The sequence below is a fragment of the Mustela nivalis genome (genome assembly GCF_964662115.1).
Source record: "Mustela nivalis genome assembly, chromosome: 3".
NCBI lineage: Eukaryota > Metazoa > Chordata > Mammalia > Carnivora > Mustelidae > Mustela > Mustela nivalis.
The window spans coordinates 98,256,331-98,277,652 of record NC_139022.1 but is presented as its reverse complement, the minus strand read 5'-3'; the positions used below and the strand labels follow the sequence as shown (position 1 = coordinate 98,277,652).

Genomic DNA, 21,322 nt, shown 5'->3' with positions numbered 1-21,322 from the left:
GCCTGCTTCTCCACCTACTTGAGATCTCTGTCAAATAAATAAAATCTTTCAATAGGCAATGTCCTTATTTAATTCAAAGTTGCAGAACTCTGGACCCTGAAATAATGAAAGGAACTGGGATCACAGAGCAGAGAAGCAAATGCTGAGGAGCTCGGGCAGGGCCGACTACAGCATCGGGCAAGGATGCAAGTCCGTGCGTTTCGCTATCAGACAAAGGGGCGTAACCACCCAGTTTCTCATGGACCGTCAGCCCCATGAGGGCAGCCATGTCTATCTGGGACCATGGATGTGCAACCTTCCCTTTATAAATGATGATTAGAGAGATGCTAAGTTATACAGAAGGAGACTTTTGTGAACAGGGATGGTTTCTAGATCAGCTAATGCAGCGTTCCTGCTGCAAGAGGTTTCTGACAATGTGAATAAAACCTCCATTGGCTCAGATGGTTGAGAACCCTGGATTTTGGGGAAGCCGGATACCATGGTGGCTAAAAGGGAGGAGTCTAGGATGAACTCTGGTTCTGTCCCTTGCTAGTGAGCAACCCTGCACAGACTGTTAAGCGTTTCCTCATCTGAAATGGCAACAACAGTTTTTTCATTTTGTTTTAAAAAATTTTATTTGTTTTTGGAGAGAGAGAGAGCGGGAGCACACGTGTGAGCAAGTGGGGGCAGGACCAGAGGGAGGGTAAGAAGGAATTGTAAGCAGACTCTGTGTGGAGGGCAGAGCCTGATGCGTGGCTCGAACTCACAACCCTGAGAATCACACCCTAAGTAGAAACCAAGAGTCAATTGCTTAGCAGACTGAGCCACCCAGGTATCCCTGGCAAGAGCAGTCTTAAGTTCTTGGAGTTCAGGTGAAGCTTCAACGGGGAAGTAGGCAAGGTGCCTGGAGCTGTGCCAGAACTGTTAAGTGCTTAGTTCATGTTAATGACCTTGAAAGTGAAGAATCTTTCCCCATCAATGTGATTCTGAGATGGCAAGGCAGGAAGAGCAGAGTGAAAATGCCACCAGGTGAACGCCTTCTTCCTTGACCCAGTTCTTCAGCCAGCATTTCCCCGAGTGAGGTCGAATGCTGTGCAGCTTGAGGTAACAGTACCACAAGCTGTTTGTTAATGGTCGATGGTAAGATAAGGAGCTTAAGACAGAATCATTGCATCGCTTCCTTCGCTGAGAAAGTCCTGGTCTGGAAAATAAAAGTGTCAGCTGAACAAGGCAGAGGCTGGGTGATAGGATGGTTCACATTCTGGTATTTTATCTGTAGACTGGCACTGGGCCAAAGGCCACATTTTGAGGAGAATGTCATAAAGAAAAGTGATCCCATGAGCCGAGAAAAGGGCTTTTCATGTGATGCCCTTGGTCGTGGTCAGCTAAGTTTAGTGGAAAATATCGCATGTCATGTATCTTTTTTGGAGTCTGATATCCTCTATCAGTATATTCAAGGTCCCAAGAAACCCTGAAGTAAATAAATTTGTTTAAATGTGTGTAAGTGGGGGTTTCCCTCATATACTCTTGAGCAAGAAAGGTGTGAGAGTGAATGCCTGTGTGTTTTTATCACTGCCTTTAACATTTTTCTGGTAAAGGACAGAAGTCCATTGGATCACAACAAACGACAAGGGTGTGACCCCATTCTCCTCCGTTCAAGCAAATTACCATGCTTAGGTAGAAAGTTCTTTTCCTTCCAGTTCAATCATTCTAAGGAATCCAAAGTATTAAATATTTTTTTCTGTTAATAAGAATCTCCTCTAAACATGGAAGTACCCTTATAAAATGTCTTCCTCCAACCAGGTCCTTTGCACAGCCAACCCCCCCCCCCCCCCCCCCCCCGCCTAAAGGGACCTTCTCATACATTAACCTCTAGGGAAATAGTTAAAATCTTTTTCTCAGATAAGGACAGGTATCGAAAATGCTACATCAATGTATCAGGTAAAGCCTGGTTTGCAACATACAAGGATCAAAGTGATCCTGTCTTCTCCTGAACTTGATTTGAAACCCATCTGTGTTCATTATCTTCTACAAAAATTTTATGGGTAATGAGCAGGAGCCCTAGAATTTCTTCTGTGGCTTCAAATTAGTTCTTTGCATGAGCTGGTAGTATTTCTGATCTCTGGTTCAGCAGGTCTAACTGACAGACAAAGACAATTCCATTCTTGGCTTTGTGAACGCTCTAAGGTTTCTTGGGCCATGCATGCCCGCACACGCAGACCCTAGCAGGAGTCACGTCGGGGCATGGGACTCACCCCTCTCATCGCAGCAACAGTGAGCTCACGTTTCAGAGCCAGGACCTGGTCTGGGGACAGTCTATTTCTCATCACACTCCTAATTCAGGTAATTCCACCAAAAAATTCAGAAATTGGAGGCCCTTTTCTCCTTAAACCATCCAGTTGTGCCTGGATTTTCTGCTTACTGTAAAAATATACAGAGAACTAGCTCTTGAAAGGAAAAGATGGGTGAAACTATACTGATAACCTCTCTTTTGAGAAAAGTCCATCTGGGTCCGTGTGGATTAGGTTTGAGACAGGGACAAGACCCTTGCTTGCAGGGCCTGGGAAGGGCCAGCAGCCGGCCTGGCCGGGCCAACCTTACCACACCTCTGAAACGCACACGAGTTAATGGCTGACGTCAAGAAGAGAACAGATTGCAGTCTAGAATACAGTCCTGGCTCATGACGAGAAGATAAACCGCATCAGAGGCCATGGAAACAACAAGATTTTCTTCACTAACAGGATTCTTTTCTTTTTCTAATATTAGCGGGCTTCTCAGCTTCCCAACCGCTATTAAGTGTATGTATGGGAAGTTATATTTACCAGTTCCTATCACATCCAAGAAGCCATGGCCACCGTCAAAGGGGGTAAGAGCAAGAGACAAAGTGACCTTTATCTTAAACCAGGTATAGGATTCTGCTTATATTTACATTAACACTGGATCTGATTACCACACTGGAAAGGCAGCAGAACAAAGGCAGCTTTCAGATGAAAGAAAATATTTTGTAGCCCAAGAATGCACTCTGAATCTGAGGCAGCTCTGGAGTCAGTACAAACACAAATTCAAAATCAGGCACAATGGATCGCTGGTCCCCTGACGTCACACTGCTTTGAATCTTTACAATTATATTCATCGGACTTTTCCTGAAACTCTTGGTCTCCGGGTGACAGACAAGAGGGGAGGGGAGAGGAGAAAGGGAATAATGCTGACCGTCCACTGTTCACATGGCATCATGCCACATACTGCTGGCATAGTACTCTATTTTATTAACAGGGGTGATTTCCACCTTACCGATGATGGCTGACGTGTGGCCTGCTCCCTTTCCTGGAGACCTGCCGTATGGTGTTACGATCAGAGACTTCGGAGTCCTTGAGAATGTGGTTAAAATGAGACTGCCACTTAGCAGCTATAGCCTGTGGGTAAGTCATTTCAGCTCTGAAGTAAAATTCTTCATCTGTAAAATGGGGATGACAACAGCACGCCCCCCACAGGGCTGCAGAAGATGGTGTTTGTAATGTACGCAGCAGAAAGTCTGGCACACGGTACGTATTTAGTGAGTGTCTGCAAAAGAGTTCTCTCTCAGGGCACACTGGCCATCAGGTGGGCTGCCTGCTGATTCCATAAGGACTAGGATGGGGAAAGAACTTGAGTTTTGAAGGGCAGAACCACTCACATGCAACCTAAACTCTGATGGCTTGCGGAAGCTTACTTCCAAATCAGATCACTCACTCTAGCGCCAACTTCGTTTTGATAATAAGGTGGCCCTCAGCTTACTCTATGTAGTACCCTGAGGTAGGGGGAAGGAAGAAGTCAAAGAAAGAACTTAACAATGAAACCAGAGAACCTTCCCCTTGGAGCGGATCTTCAGGTCATCATTGTGCCAATGCCTCACAAATCCAGGTGGTCTTCAGGACTGGGATAGAGCTGAGAGGTACGGGAAGGTCCCTTAGCTCTGCTCCCGCACGTTCTGAGTCAGTGAGCTGGGAACGATTGAAGCCATCCCAGAGTCTGATAATCACCCAGCTTTGGTAAACCATGACCTAGTTCCAGGCATCCTTTCTGCTCCTCCTTCCCCCAACACCACATGGGAAACTCACCTGTGCCCAAGACACAAGCAGCTTCTACAGTTTCCTTGACAGGCTGTCCTCTAGTTCCTGCTGACTCAGTATGGTTTACATTGTATATTCAGATGAACAGACCAGATATTCTCTTTTTTTTTTTTTTTTTAAGATTTTATTTATTTAGTCAGAGAGAGAGAGAGAGCGAGAGTGAGCACAGGCAGACAGAGTGGCAGGCAGAGTCAGAGGGACAAGCAGGCTCCCCGTGGAGCAAGGAGCCCGATGTGGGACTCGATCCCAGGACGCCGGGATCATGACCTGAGCCAAAGGCAGCTGCTTAACCAACTGAGCCACCCAGGCGTCCTCAGATATGCTCTTTGATATGAGAGGGAGGATAGTAAAAACATGAATTCCAGTCCAAACACTACCATGCACCAGCTGTGTGACCTTAGGCACATTGTGTAACCTCTCTGACTTCTGGTCTCACATCTCTCTCTCTCTCTCTCTCTCTCTTTTTTTTTTTTTTTAAAGATTTTACTTATTTATTTGACAGAGAGAGTGAGAGAGCACAAGCAAGGGGAGCAGCAGAGACAGAAGGAAAAACAGGCTCCCTGCTAAGCAGGAAGCCCAATGCGGGGCTCTATCCCAGGACTCTGGGATCATGACCTGAGCTGAAGGCAGACGCTTAACTGACTGAGCCACCCAGGCTCCCCTGTTCTCACATCTCTAAAATGAGATTTATTTCAGTCCCTCAGTAAAGGCTTTATCTCAAAGATAAAATCAGGCAATATATGTACACTGTCCCTAGAACACAGCAAATCCTCAATAAATGTGGGCTCCTCCCATTATTATTCCAACAGAATTAGTTCCTTTGCCTCACATTGAACACAGCTAACATTGTTTCACCAAACACTGGCCAAAGAATAGGACGGAGACATCCCCAACACTCATCCCACGAGGCGAAAAGCATCAAAATGCAGAGGCTTGTCGGGGAGGGTCATGCCCGAGGTTCCTGTGGAGAGCTTTCTGATCCCATAACCGAAACCCCATGACACAGACAGATACAATCAGATAATGATGGCAATCAATAATGATAACAGAAATTATTATTTATTTTCATAAACACAGACTATGTGCGTCCCGCTGAGTTACACACATCACATGCCAGCATTCTCTTTTGGGGCAGTCAATCAATGGGAAATCTCAATATCCACCCGCCAGGGCAGGAGGGGGAGGGACGGAGCGAAGGTTGAGAAATTACCCACACCAGAGTGACACGTTCACGGAGTTAATCTAATCCAGGGGGCCACTGCAAGCCTGTGAATATGGAACAGGCTTGATTGATTTTTCACTGCGGTAGCTAAACACTTCATTGTTGTTTGCAACAAATATAAGGAAAGGAAAGATGAAACTGTGAAAGGGTTGGATATTAAGTCCCAGCACAGCAATAAATCACAAAATGAAGCCTAGAAAAATTAAAAATGGGTAGGGGAAGGCTGTATCTGTGTCCTAAGAGGCCTCGGGCATCAAAGCATAAGAGCCAAAATTAAAACCTGGGCTGGGCTGACTCACCCAGTAATCTTCCCCGAACCTGGGGTTACCCATTGTCCATGGGCACCGTAGAGGCAGGGAGAAAGTGCAAGGTTGTGTCTAGACAGCAAATATTTGCTTCTCAGAGCCTCAGTTTCCCCCTTTTGTAATGGGGATAATTGCATCTGTACCTTTAGAAAGAGGAAAATACCAGTTCATGTTCTACTTGCCTCCCAGGATCTGTGGGGGCATCCAATGAGATCCCCAGCACGAAAGATCAAATATCCTGCAAGATGCATCTTGGAAACCCCTTGCTAGGCATGTAGCTCCTTTCCCTCTGTTCTTGCTCTGATACAGCAAACTTCTGTGCTGGTCTCGGGACCCTTATGCTCTCCAGTGTTTCTCAAAGAGTGGCCCAGGGACCGCATGCACCAGAATCACCTGGGGGTTTTCCAGAAGGGGTCTGGCCAAAGATTCACTGGGTGCAACTCAGACCTTCTATGCCAGAAGCCCTAGAGAGAAGGGACTGTACTCACAGAGCCTCCCAGGTGCCCATGAGGCATTCTGAATTTAAGAACCACCGTTTCTATTAATTTTTGGTTACGGGCACTTGCATCCTGTTCCCACCTTCCTCTTGAGGAAAGGGAGGGCATTTCACTCATCTTTGGGAGATCCACTTGGCAGTACATACCTGACACACAGCAGGCACTCACCAAATAGGATAGAATACAGTAAAAAGTTCTACATGTCAGATGCCATTCCCCTTTGTAGTCTCAATCAGGGGCCACACAATACACAGTACTGAGTAATGGGGAAAATCAGGACCTCTGGAATCACAGAGACCTGGGCTCCATTCTTGGCTTTGTCATTTATTATCTGTGGGGGCCTTAAGCCAGTGCTTCTTACCTCCCTGAGCCTCTGTTTACACATCCAGTAAAACGGGCATGATGCCCAAGTCACAGGATTGCAATGAAGGAAGAATTGTAAAGCATGCATTACACACGCTCAGCCCAGAGCCGGTCCCTAGGAAAGGCTGAATACAAGCAGTTGCTTAACTTAACCCCCTGGTGTGTTTAATCAGTTCTTTAGAAAACAGTTCAGGTAGTTCCGCTAGCTGTTTCACTGAAAGGATCGCTTTTGAAAAAAGAGCTAGTCTGTTTAATCAACCTTACTAAGCCGTGACCTGTTAGCCACAATCCTCAAAATGACCCCTTGCCAGTTCAGAGCTGGCAAACGCTCTTGCTAATGGGCCAAGGTGCCCTTAAGGTGGTGGTGATGGTGGGGGGTGTTTGAGGGCGTTGTGCGTGTGTCCAAAGAGCCATAGGCAACATTTGCAAACATCATGGAACATGGAAAAATATTAGTCCAGAATGTCATGTGTGTGTGTCTGGAGGCTGAGAGGAAGACGGACTCAGTCTCCGGCATCCAGCTCATATATAAAACAGCAGGTCATTTCATCTTTCCAAAAGAGTGGACCCACTGTGTGCTGCCCACCCTGTGACAGAAAAGCCTTTGCAGCCCTCAGTCCTTCGTCCCCCCTCTTCCACCAAAGTAAAGCTCATGCATTAAGAGAGCTCTGCTGAAGAAGTCCAAGGTACACAAAGAATGAAATTCCCCTGCTCTCTGATCATGAATGAAGATCCTCTTAGAAGGCAGAAGCTAAACGGAATCATAATGAATTGGAAAGATTTGGTTCGCATCCCAGTTCTTCTATTTGCTAGCCATGAGATCTTGGGTAAAATCTTTGCCCTCGCTAAGGCTGTTTCCACTTCTGTGTAATGCATTCATTTGACAAATATGTGTCCCTACCACATCCTGCGAGTTCTAGGTGCTGGGGCTGCGGGAAGAAAACCCAGTGTGGCTCCTGCTTTCCCGGAGGTGGAGGGGAGGTGGAGGGCCAGCAGCAAATACACAGATGACATCTCAGGCAAGGATATAGACCAGTGAGAAGGAGCAGGGTAAGGCCACTGATGGTGAAAGGGAAGACCCCAGTGTGTGATTTTCCCTAGGGAATTTCTAGGAGAGCTTCTCAGAGGAAGGCAGGCTTTGGATGATCCAGAGAGAATAAGAGAACTTACCTGGCAGAGTTACTTTAGAACTACATGATCTAAGGAAATCCAGCATTTGGGATAGAGTAAGCACCTAATCAACATGGCTATTATTATTATTATTACTATTAATATTAGGTGCAAGGAATATTTGGGTAAAATCCATTAGAAAACTAGAATTCATCACAGTCCCTTCATTTTTGGCAAGTCACAGCGTGGGAGATCACACCTTCTGATATCTACATTTGTAACTGGTTAAAAAACAAATTCCAATCTGGCCTAGGTTCCCAGGGCACTGGCAGAGAACCATAATGAGGCAAATAATAACTCCAGGCTCCTCCTGCCGGGAGGAATATGCTAAGTGTGATTTCTCACCACCCAGCTCTCATCCCAGGCTGATGAAGTTACTACAACTATGAGTTTCTGTTGCCTAGAAAGGGCTCTGAGGGCTGCTTACATCTTGCTATTGGGAAGCTGGACAGGAAGGCCAGGGGAATCTTGCTAAGCAGAACTCCTGAAGACCCCAGGGTCATTGCTCCTGCACGCTGGGGTCAAGGATCTGAAAACCCACTGTATATGAATGTGGGGGTAGGAGAGAAGGTGGAATGGGTAGAGAGAGAGAGAGACAGGCATCCTGATCTGGAATGATAATGGTACTAATGAGGAAGAAAGCCATTTCAAATCCTCCAAAGTGTGTGTTCAAGTGTTAGAGTGATAGCTCTTGATTTTTAGTCCCAGCCTTGGAATCACCAGTTGGCAGGCACTGGGCAAGTCACTTCTCTTTCTGAGTCTGCACCAGGTTTAAGGGCTCAGGTCCATGGCAAAGGAGATCAAGATTTGGTTCTTAGTTCTATGTGACCCTGTGCATATTACTTAACCTCTCTGAGCCTAATCTCTACAATGGGTAGTTGATAGCAAACTCTGCCGCGGGTGACAGCTAATGCAGACACAGTGTGCGGCACAATGCATGGGATATAATAAATGCTCAATAAATACTAAATACCAGCATTTTCTCTGGCCCTCCCCCGGCTGTTCTGAAGGTAAATCAAGGGATTAGGTTAAGAAAACATTGGTGATATAAATGGCACTTCACAGCACTAGGTTTTATTAAATTATCATGATTATTGCTTTGAATGCTATATACTTAGCAGTCAATATGGTTTTCATAGAAGCATGCTTCTCATAGCCTTTCTGGATAATGAGTGATTGGATTTAAAAGGCTATCTCTTCTGCGAAAAAAGAAAAAAAAAAAAGCCATATTCTTGCTTTGAAAAGCTGAGGATCCTAGCACTGAAACAGAACAGGTTCATTACTCAGTGAGGATTAATTAGCTGTCGGGGATTATTAAATGTTCTCACTCTCAAGACCCACACAGAACTGGAAAGTATGAAAAGTGAGCAAGAAGTAATCCTAAGACAGGGAGGGGGAAAACGCCACCAGTGCTGGCAATGCAAATTTCGAGAGAGGAGCATGTTAGTAAATTACAGTCTGATTAATATCATGTCAGCTCATTCTCTGGAGTCATTGTTCTGAATCTACGGTCGTCAGGGTTGTTTGTGGTCTTTTTTCTTCTACTACTGGGATCAAAATGGAAAGGAGGCTGGCCTTTTCAGTATTTTCGTCCAAAGAAAGCCGCAGTGTGGAGGATTACACTGAAATGTAGGATACTGGAAAGCCTAGGAAAGTAGATGGGGTGAAATCAAATACGGGTATTTACACTATTATAGCAAATGAGTCTCTCAAGTTGATGTGGTGACGATTGAAATGGTTGAAAAGTAGCAGAGGCCCATATAAAATGATAGTTCAGGGGAGTCTTAGAGATGATAAAATCCAGTGACCACAGACCCCTGTCTCAACCCCAACGGGCTTGTGTGAAACATGTAGATCTCGCTGGATCTCCTCCCTCTCCTCCCTTTGCTGAAGGGAAATCACTGGGGTCAGGTCCCGGGAATCTGGACCTCGCACGGTGGATGCAAGAGCACAGACTGTTCAGTCTTCTGTGTGGCATCCTGGAAACTGAGCTTGGACAGAAGAAATGTGATTTGCTGGCCCAGGGTCACACAGCTTGCTAAGATAAAAGCAAGAACCAGAATTAGGGTTTTCTAACTTGCAACCACACCTCAAGGCCTCCTTCCATGTTTGATGGGTACCGAACCCGACTCAACATCTCTGCTCTAAGGGAAACATACACACAGGCCTTCTCTTCATCACAGGGGCCACATCTCTGAGCTCCAACCACAGGGGTACAAAATCCTATCTCTTCTGCGAAAAAGAAAAAAAAAAGCCACATTCTTCTTTTGAAAAGCTGAGGATCCTAGCACTGAAACAGAACAGGTTCATTACTCAGGGACACCAGGAACTACAGATGGCATCTGAGAAGGTCTGTCCATAGAGCAAACAAAGACAAGGTGACATCTGGGCAGGAGGTCATGGTGTGAACCCCCCAGTGGCAACCACAGGATTGCTAAGTTCCACGGGGCCAAAGATGATCTTATTCCCTTTGGACAGTCAGCAGATTGCCTGCCTTTCACGAGGTATCAGTGATTTGCTTGTGGGCTGAGTACAACAGTATAAAAAGTACATGAAAAGAAAAAGAATATGAACTTTCTCATATCAGTAGGGAGTAATAACAGCTATGATAATGATAATGATGAAGATAATATCATACCAACAGCAGGGGACAAACATTAATGAGTGCTTTCTGGGAGTGAGACACTCTAAGGGTAAGCACTTTGGCACACACAAGACAGCGTGGATTTCTCACAAAAATCCCAGGAAGCACTGAATCCTCATAATGCACAGGGGACTTGGCAGGCACAAGGACTTTAATTAATATGGCCAAAGTCCCCAGCTGGAAAGCAATGGTGCCACAGTTCTGACCCAGGACAGACTGACTCAGTCTCCAGACTCTTCACTACTCTATCCTTGGCTCTGCAAAACCCCCAAGCCTTTAGAGCATCAGCCAGCCTGATACGGAAGATTTGCACGGCCATTCTTCAGGCTGGAGGCACAGGTCGACAAGAGGAAACAGAGCCAGTCAATGTTTATTTGCTCAGAAGACCGAAGACCAGGTACCCATGAGTACTGGGTAAGCACCAGACAGCTTAGCATTGTGGCCAGCAACGAGCCTGTGTTCACAAAGCAGCTGCTGGGGGTACCTGGATGGCTCAGTCAGTTAAGTGTTTGACTCTTGGTTTCAGCTCAGGTCACAACCTCAGGGTCATGAGACTGAGCCCCATGTTGGGGTCTGCACTTAGCGGGGAGCCTACTTAAGATTCTCTCCTCCCTCTGCCCTTCCCCCTGCTCACATTCTCTAAAATAAATAAATAAAATCTTAAAGAAAAAAGCATCTGCTGCATCAAGAGAGGAACAAAGGAATTAACGAACAAATAAACAAGTGAGCTAATGGGCACACACTGATCATTCAGCTCCCGTATCTGCTTCTAAACCTCGAGTGACAACCTCTTTTCCGCACATGGGCTGCGCTGTGCCTTCTCGGTTTTTGGTCTTCAGTAGAGCAGCTGGTATCTGAAAGCACGTATCTGACACAGTTTTGAAAGCCCCTCAGGGCCAGGGCTGGTCTCAGCATGTGTCTGCTTTACCTCTCATGTTAAACACATCCCAAACCACTCACCACCGAGTCCTGAACCACTCTAGCCTGTATCCAGAGAGCCTTCCCTTAAAAGTTTGCTTTTAGAAATCCATTTTTAACACCATTTTCCTAAGAGACCTTTCCTAGTCTCCCCGAGCCAAATATAATTTCTTCCTCCATTGACCAAACTCGCTCTGACACTCCCCTGCATTTATCTTACTCTATTTTGTGCCATAAGTATTTTTATAGTAGACCTACAAATCTGTTCTTTACCAGACTGTGCACTTCTGGAGGGCAGGGAGGGAGCCACTTAGACCAACAGGCGAGATCACGTATTGAAGACCGGCCATGGAAGGAGGGCTTTCCAATTGCGGCACATTTTTAGCCAAGTATGAGGTTTGCTGTATAGACAGAGAATCTACAAATAACTTGTGTGACCAAAGTTCCAACGGGTTAAAGTGATCACGCGAGATGCTGGTGAGGAGCAGAATTCAAACCCAGGCCCATTACATTCACAAGTTCACATTCTGAATCACAAGATTCCAACTTGCCACGTGGCTAGTCCCATCCCCTGCGCCCTGAGTACAAAAGACGCTCAGAACATTTTCGATACTAAGAGCAGACAGAGGCTGAGGATACAGTACGGCACGACAGTGGCCACGTGGCCAGTCCTGGGGGCATAAAGGAAGGACACGCTTCTGCAGTCATCAGAGCTCAGACCTGTGCTCCTCCTCCTCCCTCTGCTTTGTCTCCTTCACTCACACATGACGGCTGCAACCGAGAGCAGCACCCAGCCCATAGCCACCCCGGTGAGTCCTTCCTTGGTGCCCGGTGGCCAAGAGAAGCGAAAGACAGGGGCCAAAACTGCCCCGGGGACTCACCCTCAAGGTCGTGATGGTGGCGGGATCCCGGAGCCGGCCCTCCTCATCTTTCAGATTGTAACCTTCGGGCCTCTTATCACGCTCGCTGACTTTCCACAGCTTCACAGTTTTATCTGTGGAGGGCAGCCAGAGGAAACCAAATGACAGTGAAAACCAGCTTGTCAGGGAGTTGTGTGTGCGGAGGGGTGGGGCGGGGGACGCAGGGGAAGGTGGGGGTGAGGACGGAAGGAACTGCTGGTCACGTCAGGGATTCAGGGCATCACTTCATGCTGTCTGGAGGCAGAGCTCATGTTTCAGAACAAAACCATATATTGTGCCTAGACCAATGGTTTTCCTGACGATGGCCTATAAAATCTGGAGCTTATATTTTCTTTTAGTTCATTCAATAAAATTATTTTCAATAAAAATATTTATTAAACAGTGAACAAGAGCGGTCACATATACAGAACTAGCTGTGTCATTATGTTGTTAGCACTTGTCATGGAAAATTTATTTAATGCTCACCACAACCCCGAGAGGTAGGTACCTCCATTTCCGTGTCCCACCCGAGCAAGGACTGTCCCGGCCATGACCTGAAGAGCCTTCGTGACCCACACTTCCTCACCCTTTCTGGTCTCACCGTGTGCCCCTCTGCCACCCTCACCCTGTGATCCTGCCACACGGCTTCTCTACAGTCTCCATACCCGTTGTCCCCACTCCTGCTTCGGGCTTTGCACTAGCTCTGCCTTTTCTTGGAAAGCCCTCGACCCTCTTCTTCACGTGACTTTTTCCTTCACTCTGCTCTGTTCATGTCCTACCCCCAGAGGGGCCTTTCTGCGCCAACCTGCATCAGAATGCCCCCCCCATTCTCTTCGCCTGCTCCTCCGGCTTTAGGGCCTCGTCTTGCCACTAACTATGTGACAATGGCTTTGTTTCTTCTCCCTCATGTGAATGTAAGCTCGCCGGAGCCAGGGATTCTGTCTCGTCCTTTACTACACATCTAGCACGTATAACGGCGCCCGGAACACGGTGGATGTTCAATAACTATTAGGTGCGTGAACGAGTGAGTACCGCCTATACTGTGCATCTTGCTAGCAGTACTCAGAGATATCAAATGGTAAGAACATTCATCCAAAAGCTCCTTTCCCCTTGCAGTCTCCTTGGAATCCCCAGCTGGAAACTGCCTTTCTCCCCCGTGTGCTGTTCCAGCACTTTCCATCACTGGCGGACACCTGTCATTCGCCAAAGCAATAAAGCAGGGCAAGATCTCTAGTGGGTATGGGGGTGAGGTAGCAGTGGGAACGAGTGAGAGGGGCTGAGGGCTCTGGGTGGCAGGAGATGGCACGCCCCACCTGCAGATTTTCGATCGCATTTCTTAAGAAAATGTGTTTGGGCCAATCAGATTGTAGGTGTGGGCCACGTGCCTTTGCAGGCTTTCCTGAACGGGTCCTGCATTCATTACTTGTACGCGTTCCAGGTTTTCTTGTAGGAGGCAGGGACTCGAACACCTTCCTCCTCTGTATCTCGCTCTGTGCCTGCACTGCACGGGGTAGGCTTGGGAACCAGACAAGCTTGGGCCATACCCTCGCTCCCCCTCCAGCCAGCCACATGGCCAAGGACAGGGATTCCCACGGAACAGGTGTGTAGTTTCTTCAAGTGACAAATGGGAGCACCAGGTTTATCAGGAAAAAGAGCACAGAATGCCCAATCAGTGTGAACTTCAGAGAAACAACAAATGACTTTTTACTATAAGTATGTCCCAAATATTTCAACCTTATAAATAAAGGCACCTAACTTCTCTATGCCTCGGTTTCTTTACTTGTCAGTTGGGGAAAACAGCACCTTCCCCACGGGGCTCTCAGGAAGACGAAATGGAACACTGGGCATGTAGTGTTGAACACAGAGGTGGCCTGCTAACAACGGTTGACAAAGGGCAGCTGTTATTAGAATTTGCAAAGGGGGCAACTATTCTCTGATAATAACATGTTGCTCTGTGACCGTGACAGTTTTATCCTGTGGTGATGTCAGCACATCCCTTTTCCTCTGCAATACTGTGGGGAGATGAGCCGCCTCTCCCCCAGCCTCTAGTAGGGTTCCCTTTCTCCATCATCCCCTCACCCCCCTTCTCCATGTCTCCTTGCCAAAGGCCTGGCCCTCAGAGGTCTGAAATGCACCCCATCCCGAAGTCGGCTTTCAGCAACCATTTGGCTACTTTAACAGGTCAGTGCCCCTGTTTCCTATTATCTGGGGATGACTCCACCTGGTCACCTGTGCTGGCAGACCCGGCCAGGCTGCTAAGTGTAAGGTGTGTGTGCCCTGAACTGTGTGCTCCCTTGGCCTGTACTGGGACAGAAGGCAGGGGAGCCTTCCCCAGTCCCAGAGTTGAATTTCTGCACTTCCTGTCCATACGCCTGCAGTCTGGACTCTTTGGATGCCCTGTGGCCACAGGCGCTGCATTTCAGGGTGAGAAAATGAAACAGAAGCCCTGCTTTATACAGTGGCTGGATTAGTGACCGGTCAGCTGTGACTCAGAACAACACAAATCAGTGATGTTTAACACCCAATATTTCCTACTGCTGGGCTTTGGAATATATCCTGTCCACTTTGCAAGGCGATTCTCCTCTTCTGTTTTTATTATGAACAATACTTTGCCACACAGAGAAATAGAGAAGCCACAGATAGAACATAAAGAGTAAGAGTCAACTATAATCTGGGGCACCTGGGTGGCTCAGTGGGTTGAGCCTCTCTGCCTTTGGCTCAGGTCATAATCTCAGGGTCCTGGGATCGAGCCCTACATCGGGCTTTCTGCTCAGCAGAGAGGCTACCCCTCTCTCTTTTCTGCCTACTTGTGATCTCTCTCTGTCCAATAAATAAATAAAATCTTAAAAAAAAAAAAAGAATCAACTATAATCTCTGGTCAGGGACAATCCTTGTTAATGTTTCACAGAGATACTTGTATTTTTTCCTCTGCATTTTTTTTTTGGGGGTGGGGTACAAACCTATAGCAATACTGCATATATAGATTTTGTATTTTCTCATTTTCTTCTTGTATTACACAAGTGGCAAATATAATTGCAAAAAATGAAAATGAGCCCGAAAGTGAAAAAAAGAAAAAAGAAAAAATTAACGTTTCTCTCAATTCCTCTAGACAAAGAACACTATCAGGAAAATTTTGTATACATCCTTTCATTATATTTGTGTGTGCAATTATATCACTTTTTAATATATGTAATGTGCTATGCATAGTTTATAATATGCTTTTTTCCTAATCATATCTATCCATACTAACATCTACTCCTATAAATATCTACTTTAAAATAGTAAGAATTTGTTAATAATTAAAGGTCAAATAAAGGGAGATTTATTAGTAAATTATGGAAAACTCATACAAGGGAATGCTATGCAGTCACTGAAAATGTGATGATATTTTAGAAGAATATTTAACAACCAGGAAGATATTCCTGTTAAGTGTTATATTATTAAATAAAAAAAAATCTTGGGGCGCCTGGGTGGCTCAGTGGGTTAAGCAGCTGCCTTCGGCTCAGGTCACGATCTCAGGGTCCTGGGATCGAGTCCCGCATTGGGCTCTCTGCTCAGCAGGGAGCCTGCTTCCCTCTCTCTCTCTGCCTGCCTCTCCATCTACTTGTGATTTCTCTCTGTCAAATAAATACATAAAATCTTAAAAAAAAAATCTTGCTGCAGAACAGCTTACAGATTAATCTCATTTTTGTTAAGAAGCAAAAAGATTTATCCATTTATCTACATCTCTGCTTTTTTCTTTAAAAGACATTAATACTGGTTCTCTCTAGGTGTAAACATTGTATTTTCTTCCTTTTGCTTCCCTGTTTTTTTCTAATTTGTTTTTTATGAACACATACTATTTCAGTAGCACGCAGAATAAATCAAGTACACCTTTCCCTCTCGTTAAAAGAATTAAGACAGAAGGAGAAAGCTAGGTAAAGCAATGTGTTTTCACCTGGCAAGTAATTTCAAAGTCTAGATTCACAATGGAATGTTGGTTTTATTTTTCATGAAAAATGATAAAGTTGAAAATATATGCCAGCAGAACATAAAAACTACACCCAACTGTAATGAGATAAGCACACTTTTTTTTTTAGAAAAGATAATTGATGGCGAATTCAATCCAATTCCCTATGGCTAGGTTGCCTGGAGTCATTCTCGACTTTATTATCACACAATTTTTCTTGACTTAGTATCTTGAAGCTTTGTGGATAAAAAAGTGTAAGGAACATGTGGCTGTTACTATGAGTAATGACTTTTTCTTTTTTCTGGCTGACTCTTTGAGTAGTTTATCATTACTTGTGGCAGCTTTTAAACACAATCTTATCATCTATCTTCATTTTCTCTTTTGTACAGTAATTCCAATTGTCTTTCATTAATTTTTGCATGTTAACCTATTTGGCTTAAGGGGAATTCTCAACCTCAATATTAGTACAAAAAAGAAAATCACATAAGAACATGGGAATTTTTCTTCTAAGAATCATTTTGAGATGCTGTTGGCATATGAAATAGCATCCCAAATGGGAAGATAATATCCTTGTTAATCAAAAAACTATTTAAAAACTCAATTAACAGAACATTATGCTATATAATTAATCTTCATTGCATTTCAATGATTTCCATCCCCCTCCCCCCCCAACAAAGCAGTTAATAAGTCTTTGGATTCTATAGTAATAATCAATAGGGTAAATTTCGTAATATGAAGTCAGCTAGCCAGAGCAGATAATCAGACACTTTACCTCTGCCTGAAACAATTAAGTCAACATCATCAGAAGTCTCTTTTATTCTAAAGGGTTGGATAGGCAGAGCCTATTTTGCATTCACCAGCGAAACAAACAAAAAAAGAGGAAACATTCATGTGGTGTGGCTTTCAAGAAATCAGGGGTGAGAAAAGTAAAGTGAACAATACAGACAGTTCTGAGGAAGGAATTAAATTACTGAGAATCTGGAAAAACAGATGAGTGGAGATCTGGTCATGTTGAGATAAGCCACGTGGATAGCCTCAAAGTGGCTACTTCAGAAGTGCTAGTGTGGGGCGCCTGGGTGGCTCAGTTGGTTAAAGCCTCTGCCTTCGGCTCAGGTCATGATCCCAGAGTCCTGGGATCGAGCCCCGCATCGGGCTCTCTGCTCAGCCAGGAGCCTGCTTCCTCCTCTCTCTCTGCCTGCCTCTCTGCCTACTTGTGATCTCTCTCTGCCAAATAAATAAATAAAATCTTTAAAAAAAAAAAAAAAAAAAAGAAGTGCGAGTGTCTAGACTTGGACCCTGGCTTTATAATCAAGAGAGTTTGGGTTCATATACGTTAAAAACTTCTCCCCCTCTTTTCAGAAGAGTTAAATAAAATTTGTTGTAAAAGTGAAAAATGGTAAAGGGAGCAAATCTACAAGACACTCAATATGCACGATCCAAAATTAATCATGATAAATCTTGCGGTGTGTTTCCTTTCTGACTTCAGGAACACTAATATATGTCTGATCATATTACATACATGTGTACTGGGGATCAGTACAAAGCAAATTCCTAGCTTCTTGATTTATATTTAAATGTATATTCCTCCTCCGAGGCAGACTCACATGTAGGATGAAATGAAGCATTCTTCAGCTTATTTGCTTGATAAAGGGTTTTCAATTTTTATACATTAATCTTCTTAATTGTTACGCTAGTCAATTAGCACCCTTTAGCATATGATTTTATTCTGAACTGTTCTGAGTATAGATGGCTTCTTTCAGCAGGGGTATTAATGAATCTTAAGGGTAGGTCATTCCACTGTATAAAGGTTTACCATATTAATACGAATCTCTATCCAACCCTCTATGTTCTCTCTCTCCGACCTAGTTCTATCAACTCCCCCTAAAACAACAAATGGTATTGAAAGAGTATGGAGGGAGGGAGAGAAAAAGAAATCACTTCTTGGTCTATCCTTGGGTAGGGCCCCCTCTCTTCTTGACCTGTGCTCCTGGTCAAGAACTTGATGGTGTAAGAGAGACACGGCCATCTCCTTTACAAACCCCCAAATATATTCAGGAATTAATAATTCCTACTCTGTATGCCAAATTCATAGGGATGGCATATTCCTTTTCTGAAATGTCTTCGCAGAACACTGAGTAAATCTTAAGAAAGGAAGTCATATTCTAAAAACACCTAGAAATCATCTGCATTAGCGAAAGCTACAGAAAATGGGTCTCTCACATAATTTGGTCATAAATTGGTTATTTTTGAAAAGGGTAAGTGCTATGTACTGGGAGCCTACCCTGGGCCAAGTACTTGGGTAGACATCTTGCAAACGCAGTCTGGAAATTTTTCAACAGCTTGCAAGGTAATAAGAAAAACTGAGCCCCAGAGAGATTAAAATACATGGTTTGCTGATTTTATCTCTACAAATACCAAACAGGCAAAGTCACCTCCACGTACCATTAGTAGACAGAAGGAAGTAGGCTGCATTCTGCTGAGGGAGCCATCTTATTTTATTGATTTTTTCTTCTATTTCTAAGCTCTTCAGGTAATCGAACTCGGGTTCATGGCTCTGGAATGTGCTGTAAACATTGTATTCACCCCTACGATGAACCTGATTTTTACTCTGTAGGAAGAGGAAAAAACACACACACACACACATAAGATGAAATCACGTAAGCCAACTACAAATTCACCAATTCCTTCTTTTGGGGGATAGAGTCACTGGGATGGGATGAGCAGGCCATCAGTGTCGAATGAGGGCAGAACCAAGGTAACAAGTTTAGCTTAGCTTCCTGGCCTCCCCAGCATTTGATCATGAACCCCTGTTGGTCAACACTGGGACCTTCAATATAAAACTATTTATTTATAAATTATATGCATGAACTTCTGCACTAATATATGGTATATATAACATACACAGAGGGATAGATATTAAAATAGGAACATTTAAAAATACATATCACTAGAAATTCTAATTTTTTCTTTCTATGTCCTAATGGATGTCTTGGACACCCTTTGGAGTGAGCCACCCCACACCCAAGTCCATACCTCTATTAATCCCTCATAAAGACTCCAAAGCTATGGCATCTGCACCTTTCGCTGGCCTTTTAAAATCTGACCAGATCCTCAGAGAACCTCTGAGAGGTTGGCAGTGCAGGGAAATGGACAAGAGAGGCTCAGAGGTACTAAAATGACCTCTCCAAGGTCACACAGCTTATACACAGCAGTTTCGGTCATCACATCTCTCCCTCCTCCCCTTTTCTTCTGACATGGGTGACAAAACAGACATGAATACCGATATGCCACCGGAGTCCCTGGGAGGACTGTTAGACTCTTCCCAACCTCCCACCCGCCCCTGCTTCCCCCCAGCTCCCTTATGCACAGTGCCCACAGCGGGAACTACATTAAGGATGCTATAATGAAACTTAAAGGAAAGGATCTGTGGAAGGGGGAAAGGGTAAGAAGAATGGTGGAGAGGAGGACAAAGAAGGTGTTAAAGAAAAAGGAGAAGGGAAAAAAGAAGAGGGAGTTTTTATTCAAGGTGTTTTAGGACCTTATCACCAAGAGCTTCCAGATTCAGGCTTTGCAAAACTGTGCTCACGAATTCAAATTCAGGTCTTACTGAACATGTGTTGCAGAAGCTGGATTCTGAAGAAAAGGCTCAATTAAAAAAAAAAAAAAATCGTATTTCTGGATGGATATTGAACATCCAAACCCAAGTTTCCATGTACTCAATTTGGTGGGTGATGGTGCTGATGGTCTGTATTGAGCATATTTTGAGGGTCGTAGGAGCAAATTCTCCAGGGGTAGAACGTGCCTCACACAAGTCAAAAGCAGGCCTGACTTCCATGTTGTTCCCTGGCTTTGCTTCTCAGCCTTTGTGCTCATTCCAACCCCAAGTCTCGCCACAGAGCAGAACACCCAACTGTACGCTCCTTTCATCGTCTATTTTTTTATTGAACAAAACCATCCCCCCTTGGAATATGTGTCCCCCTTCTACTACTGACTCAGGCTTCCCAAAGAGGTCAGTCAATTAAAACAGGTGAAACCTATAAGAGCTACCGGAAATCGTGGCACGGATTAAGATGGGCAATGTGCTGCCAAGGGTAATTTATGTTAAATAGTGGCTGTGGTTCTTCTTTATCGTCACTATGGACCTAATTGGATTTTCTTTTAAAACAGAAGAAGGTTTTTGAAAATCAGTTTTAAAAGGACTTTAAATGCTGATATCCTGCTTATACTACGGAGACAGCCAGTCCACCTTAACAATAAATTTATAAGAATGCTGATTTGCTACCATCCAAATCAGATTGTCAAGTGTGTGTAGTATGTGCCAGACCAATTAGCACTCGGCAGCTCTGGAAAAGCAGGAAAAATTCCAGGTCACGAAGAGCTATTAGTTCCTACTTGCCAACCACATTTTCGTGTTTCCAGGGCCAATGGAATAGGCCTGGTGCCTGATTTAATGCTGAACACTTGAATTTATACAGAACCCCGAGGGATCATGATGCCCTTATAGAAATTAATTGCAAATAATGTGCAATTACCAAATATATCACCTCTAAATGAGGCTTTCCTTTTTTTTTTTTTTTTTAAGGGGAGGGGGAACATAAATGGCTTTGAGGCACAAATCAGGCTTTCAACTGCTCGGGAAGTCTCTTGTGAAAACTTCCTCCTGCAATGGGCCTCCCCCTGCCCTGGGCCTGGTGAATCTGAGAGGCAGGCGGTAACAGATGGGAGAGGTCCTAGAACACACACTTCCCTGCTGGAAGCTCCGGGACCATGCCAGGGGAGGCCAAGGAAATCAGATTGGGCCGAAATTCCCTTCTGACAAAAACAGAAGCAGACACCAAAAAAACTCAATTTATATGAAAAAGAGAAACAATTCCTAGTGGAAACCATGTCTCAGTAGGAAGTAGGCTTTTTGAGATTCAATTCACTGGAAGTTCAAACTCCTGGTCAGCATGCACACAGCATGGAGCTCCAGGGACCTTTGTGACACCTGCAGTAAAGCACTGGCCACGTGCATCGTCGAGATGACACCTGGTAGGATCTCACTCCCTTTGGTAGGATGAGCTAACACTATATTCTCTACAGACCCCAGGTGTCCTTTTCACATCTGTTTGCAAAGAGCTGTTTTTTTTTTTGTTTGTTTGTTTGTTTTTTTTTGTTTTTCTCCCTCCTACATATTCTGCAGGATCACCTGAAATCAGGACCTTATTTCAATGGCTGGAAGAGAAATCCCACTCAAAGAGGAGTTCTCCGCTCAACAAACAGCCATG

General features: G+C 44.7%; 1 protein-coding gene across 8 annotated transcripts in view; it reads right to left on the bottom strand.

The window, feature by feature from the left end:
- PPP2R2B (protein phosphatase 2 regulatory subunit Bbeta) overlaps window positions 1–21,322 on the bottom strand; it is a 459,837-nt gene that overhangs the window by 100,169 nt on the left and 338,346 nt on the right. For all 8 annotated transcript variants that reach the window (XM_082726028.1, XM_082726030.1, XM_082726031.1 and 5 more), the window contains 2 exons: window positions 18,498–18,663; window positions 12,089–12,201 (listed from right to left, as the gene is read on the bottom strand). In XM_082726028.1, coding sequence (XP_082582154.1) covers window positions 12,089–12,201; window positions 18,498–18,663 — 279 coding nt within the window. The remainder of the gene's footprint in view (window positions 1–12,088; window positions 12,202–18,497; window positions 18,664–21,322) is intronic.